General features: G+C 41.4%; 1 protein-coding gene across 1 annotated transcript in view; it reads left to right on the top strand.

Moving 5' to 3' along the window:
• The first annotated feature begins 4,148 nt into the window (after positions 1-4,148).
• The window catches only part of Kcnk2 (potassium two pore domain channel subfamily K member 2), a 174,401-nt gene continuing 172,549 nt past the window's right edge, over positions 4,149-6,000 (top strand). The window contains exon 1 of the mRNA XM_051186603.1: positions 4,149-4,483. Within this exon, the coding sequence (XP_051042560.1) occupies positions 4,450-4,483 (34 nt within the window). The 5' untranslated portion in view covers positions 4,149-4,449. The remainder of the gene's footprint in view (positions 4,484-6,000) is intronic.

The following is a 6,000-nucleotide window of genomic DNA, read 5'->3' as shown; positions in this document are numbered from 1 at the left end:
TGCCTGTGTGTGTACATGTGTGTGCGGTGTGCTCACCCGTCTGTGTGTAGGTGAAGCCAGTGGAGAATATCCGGTGTCCTATTCTACAACTCTCTGGCTCATTCCCTTGGGGCAGAGTCTCTCACTGAATCTCAAACCCTCCAGTTTTAGGCTGGATTAGCTGGCCATTGAGTCCAGTGTTCCTTATTCCTGCGTCCTCCCCACCACCCCCAGCACTGGGCTTTTAGCTGTATGTGGCCATGCCTGTTTTTGGTTTTGTTTTGTTTTCACATGGGTGCTGGGGATCTGAACTCAGGTGCTCATACTTGCACTAATCTCCTGAGCCATAACCCTTTTCCAAAAAAATTTTTTTTTTAATATTTTGATTTGACCAGGAGAAAAGGAAGCAAACAGAAATAAAATAATTGAAGGGTTGTTTTAGGATAGGTTGATTTGATTTTAAAGAAAAATAAATGTGCCATCTAAAAATTGACTGTGTTCTGAGGACGTTCAAACCCAATGTTTGTGTAACTAATGACACTCTAAGCCCATTTCCACAAGGGCAGAGGGAATCTAGGACTGGCATGCAGCAACTATTTCCGACAAACCTTGCATTTACTGCTGCTTAGAGGTCTCAGTGCCGAGCTGTGAGTGGAAAGAAGGCACATCCGCTTTGGACCTCAGAATGCTGGCAACGCCGGGCAGATACTTATCTGAGCCACACGCATTAGGAATCTGGGATGGAAACCTCCTAAGAATAGCCAGTCTCACGAAATTTCCAATCTCTCTTGTTTTTGGCAGAACTTAAAATTCCATGGAGATGGCTCATGTCGCAAGACTTTTCTGTGTGGTGCTGGCCAGCACCAGCGGGGAGAGAGAGCAGCCTGGGGAAGGAACGCCAAACCAATGTGGCTGTGTGTTTTCACGCCTCTGGAAAGGCCTGGGTTTGGCTCCAACCAGGAAAGAGCACTTGAGGTTTGTATTATGTGCCAGCTTTTCTCAAATGCCCCTCACCTGACTCGGGAGGCTCTGAACGTCAGCAGAAACCAAGGGGTTGAATAAACGTTTAGTATTCTTGATGTTCAGACATACTTTGAACAAGAGAAAGAACAGGATCCTGCTGGAGCAGGATGTTCTCACACACCCCTTGCTGGGGAGCTGGGTGACATTGTCATCAGTTGGTCAGAAACCCATTAGGTTCTAGTGATACCTGAGGTGCTGATGTGGACTGGACTTGCTTTGTCTGTTTAGATGGTTGAAGAAATGAAATGACTGGGGACCAAATTACCTCCTGTGGTCAGTGTACTTTTTCTCCATAACAACCCCATGTGATCCTTCTCATGCCTGGGTATCATATGCCTGTCCCACTGCTCTGGGAGTACTTACCTCTTGTATGACAGACTCTACTTCTCACCCAAACCCAGCTTGGACAGCAGCCTGAAGTTTGCCAACCATCGAAAACTGCTTTCAGCTTTTGAGCTTTTGTGCATGGTAACATGATTATATTTTAAACACAAAATTATGTTCTCAGCGTATCACCTAGGATGCCATAGAAGCTGATGAGAGAGATGGCCTCACAATACCCTGTAACTATATTTCCCTTCCTGTACCATAAGAGCCTTCCACCAATATTAGATTCATCCTTGTGGTAGTTATTCCTGGTTGACAACTTGATTATATCTTTAAAACATGAGCAGCTGGGTACCTTTGTGAGGAGTTTTTCTTAATTAAATAATTTGAACTAGGAAGACCACCTTTAATCCAATCTTCTGAGATGAGAACACTCACCTTAAATCTGGGCCATACTTTCCACTGGCAGCCTGTATAAAAGGACGTGGAAGAAAGAAGCTTCTGTTCCTTGCCTGCTTGCTCTTATTCTTACTGGCAAGTCCATTCCTTCCCTGGCATTAGAGCCTATTTCTCTGGGATTCCAGTGTAAACTAAAAACCAGCTAATACATCCAGCCTTATGGGCTGAGCAGCTAATGGATTCTTGAACTTTCTGTTGGTAGACAACCAATGTTGGACTAGCTGGACAAGCCTATAAGCCACTCTAATAAAAATACCCTTTATCTATCTATCTATCTATCTATCTATCTATCTATCTATCTATCTATCATCTATCTATAATCTATTTCTATCAATATCTATCTCAGTCTATCATCTATCTATCTATTATCTACCATCTATCTATCTATTTATCTATGTATCATCTATCTATCATCTATCTATCTATCTATCTATCTATCTATCTATCTATCTATCTATAATCTAGCTCTACCAATATCTATCTCAGTCTAATATCTATCTATTATCTACCATCTATCTATCTATCTATCTGTCTGTCTGTCTATCTATTTCAGTCTATCATCTATCTTTCCATTTCATCAATCCATCCATCCATTCAACTACTTCATTCTATCAGTTCTGTTCCTCTAGATAAACCCTGACTAATCCTTATCTCTCAGTCCCATATTTTACAAACCATTTGCTATTCCAAGGGTGACTTTATTTTTTTCCAGAAGATTTTGCCCACCCTCACTAACATCCTTATCACTCTGTTGTCCTTCCCTTGTGTGAATATAAAAAGGGAGCACATGGCTATTAAGGTACTGCTTTCCCACTCACTGGCCCATGCTTAGGTGCTAATGTAAAGCAATATCACTTCTGCACTCCATCACTGAGTGAGTTCTGTGGTATTTAACTGTGATGTTACTTGATGTGGAGACACAGAAGCCATTTCCCCTGAAGCTTATGAGACAGCTACCATCTGACTCTGTTTATTCTTTGGGGTGCCAGTAGCTGGCAACTTCATCGGATTATAGCATAAGAGCTCATTAATGAAACAAAGATCAGGGGTCTTAGTCTGGTCTAGGTAGCATGACTGTTTCTTATATTTCCATTTCCAGTCCCTTCTACAGGCAGGTCCCACAAGAATCAGTGTCATCTAGCAAAAGGTGTCCTGGAAGCAGAGTTTTCAGCTGAGTGATTAAACCGGCTCTAAGCTCTGAACAACCCAGCTGAGATAAGTATGTTAGAGTATGTTATGGTGTGAATACACGGGTGCACAGAACAAACATTTCAAAATATGTGAACAAAAGTGAGTCTATGTTTCTTGCATGATTTCAATAGCATAGATTGTCCCCATCTGATGGGAAGATCAGGTTACTTCCCGCCAGCGTTTAATGCATAGGGCCACACAGTACTGTTCTGAGTCCAGATGTTTAAGATCTGGACTGGAAACTCCACAACACGGATTGTGTTACCTCAGGGTCACCCCACACCTCACGCTCCCTGCTCAGCTGTGTTTTGTTACAGCTTTAACAGAGCAACGATGTGTTTCCACAGTCTCCGTCCAGTATTGGATGACATGCCGGCTGATTTTGGTGGTTTGAGCAGACCGGTAGGGGGTTATACAAAACAGAGCAGTTTGCTTTCCCAACAGTAAGAAAATATGTTAAGAATTACTGCCGATAGTCAAGGCAACTCTTGCTCCCTCCTTCACTGTCTCCTTTTAGCTTCCAATATTTTTTAAAGTTTGTTGTCACTTTTACGGTCTCTGAATGTCCCTCTGCTCTAGTCTAGGAGACTCTAACTTTAATTGCTTTCTTATCTCAGCCAATACCCCTTGAAACTTTGTTCTTATTCCCCTCTCTCCCCTTTTTTTCTCTGTCCCAACCCACTGAAAACAAACCAGGCTATAAAACCGATAACATTCCTAATGTAAAATAAAAATAAAAAGATAATCAATGCAGATGCAATTTAGATAAGGTGAAAGAAATAAAGAAGTAAAAGCCTATATGGAGTAGGGCCAACGATTCATCTGTTTGTATTAATAGGTTCCAGTCATAGTACACCAGGCACAGAACGTCTGTTTGCCACTGCACTTAGCGAGCACATGGGCTTAAAAATAAACTTTGACAATGTAGATCTCTTTGTCCTTTCAGGGATGGAAAGCATTACATACTTCAAAGCCCACAAAGCCTGACTTGAAAATATAGCTTGTCCTTGTGTTACTGTGGCTATGGGGTGGGACTTCAAGCCGCACGAGGCACATAGATGATTTGTGTGTAAATAGTACAGCAGACACAAGCTAGCAGGAGCAAAATATACTGGCCACTTTGATAAGCCCATTCACAAGGAAGAAACGAGCGTCTGTCTTTTAAGTTCCCTGGAACAACTGGGGTATGATTCCTCATTTTAATCAGGGTTTTCTTCCTGAACTAAACTGCAAAAACAGAGGACTTGAGCAGCGCATCTCAGTTGCACAGAGCAGCATTTGTTCGTTTTGAGTGTTTTTGGACAGGAAATTGATCTACAGGGTAACATTCACACACAAAGAAGAAACAGTATGGGACGATGGCTTGTTAGTTCAAGTGACTCTGTTTTGGACATTACGGACAAGAAACCTTGGAGGAAGAACGCCGCTAAAGATCAAAAGCATGACAACTCCTGATGAAAACGTCCCCAAATGATGAACCCACGAGTGAAGAGGAACTTCTACCGTAAGTATCTTTGCCATGAGCAAGCATATTACTTACTGAGTAGATCTCTGAGCAAATGTTTGATGTAGGATCTCCATTTGCAGACTTTTCTATAATTAAACTCTTTGGGTGGCTATAGCAGAAAGTTCATTGCTGGAATGCCTTCCAGGATTCTGCAATGCTGGGAGAAACTGCAGGTTGATTTAGGAGTGCTTTGGATAGCAGGCATATCATGACAGTCTTTATTGTGTTATGTGTTATTCAGGCAATGCATAACTCATCAATCCGCATGCAAATAGTTTAAACTCAATGACTTTGATTTCATGTGGCTCATCCTGTAATCAAAACATGAATGTATAGAGAGTCACGTAATATTATCAGGGTTTAGAGAGAATCTTATTTATCTGTCATATCTTCCTGTTGGGAAGAGATGTTTAGAATCTGTGAACAGGCAAGGAGAGGGTGTCACCCCAGAAAGTAGACTTCTTTGGAACTGACACCTGGGCATTCCTTTTCTATTTCCAAAGTTTAAATCCGTAGTGTTCAACAAGTCACCTTGAGACTAAGACTTATGTCTAAGTGTGTTGACATGCTCTTACGAATGAGAACCCAGCCTATCAAAACTTTAGCTCTGTGTAGATATTAAATGCGGCAAGTTGCACTCTTAGTGTCTACCACATAATAGATTTAGATGTTAGTACACAGTTTTGAATGTTGTATGAAATCTTCTGCTGAGTTAATCAGAAGATAAATCTCTATTCACTCTAAAGTTATTCATGAGCTTGACTGAGCTGTGTGTACCGAAGGATTATATAATAATGTAATTTCATTATATTGCCTTTTCTGGTAAGGCGTTTCTTTAAAAGTCAAATTTTTAATTCACTGCCACTTTGGTTACACTTCTTTTTAGTTATTGTTTCTTTGGAAGGGTATCTCCCTGGAACAGCTCAGTCTGGAGCATAGCGGAGCGTAACTTTTAACTTTTTTCCAGGCAGAATATATGGTCCTGATGTTAGCCTGTGTGCTGGGACATTGGATAAACTAGCATGTTAGGATTTCTCTTTGTTGAGGGTGAACAGACAGGCTAAGATGCTGGCCATGTCCTGCACTGGGCTGATCATCTTTAAGGTGTAAGAGGTATGAAACTAAACTGAGATATGCATGGATAAAACAGTTCTTGGAGTCCAGAGTGACAAGAGAAAGTCATTTAAAGGAGGAGAGCTGCAACACTGTCACCATCTTCACAATTCCAGGCAGCATCATTCTGCTGGCATTCTCCTCTGGTGTACTTGGCAAAGATGTTTGTTAAACTGAACCTGCCCTTCTCCACCACAAGTAGGGAAGAGGAAAGCTGTGCACATGTTAGAAGTGGTAATTGGATCCGTGGGTTAGGAACTGGCAAAAGCTGTAACTAAGCAAGAGTCATCAGTAAGGTGAAATGCTTTGATATAATTACATGTAGTTTCTAGGTGATCTTAAATTATAGCATGTGTAACATCATATATAAAAATGGCTAAGCTTAAATTATCCCTTTAGCA

Source organism: Phodopus roborovskii, unplaced genomic scaffold (assembly GCF_943737965.1).
Source record: "Phodopus roborovskii unplaced genomic scaffold, PHOROB, whole genome shotgun sequence".
Classification (NCBI taxonomy): Eukaryota; Metazoa; Chordata; class Mammalia; order Rodentia; family Cricetidae; genus Phodopus; species Phodopus roborovskii.
Note: the sequence above shows the minus strand (reverse complement) of the source record. Positions and strands in the feature narration are given on the sequence as shown.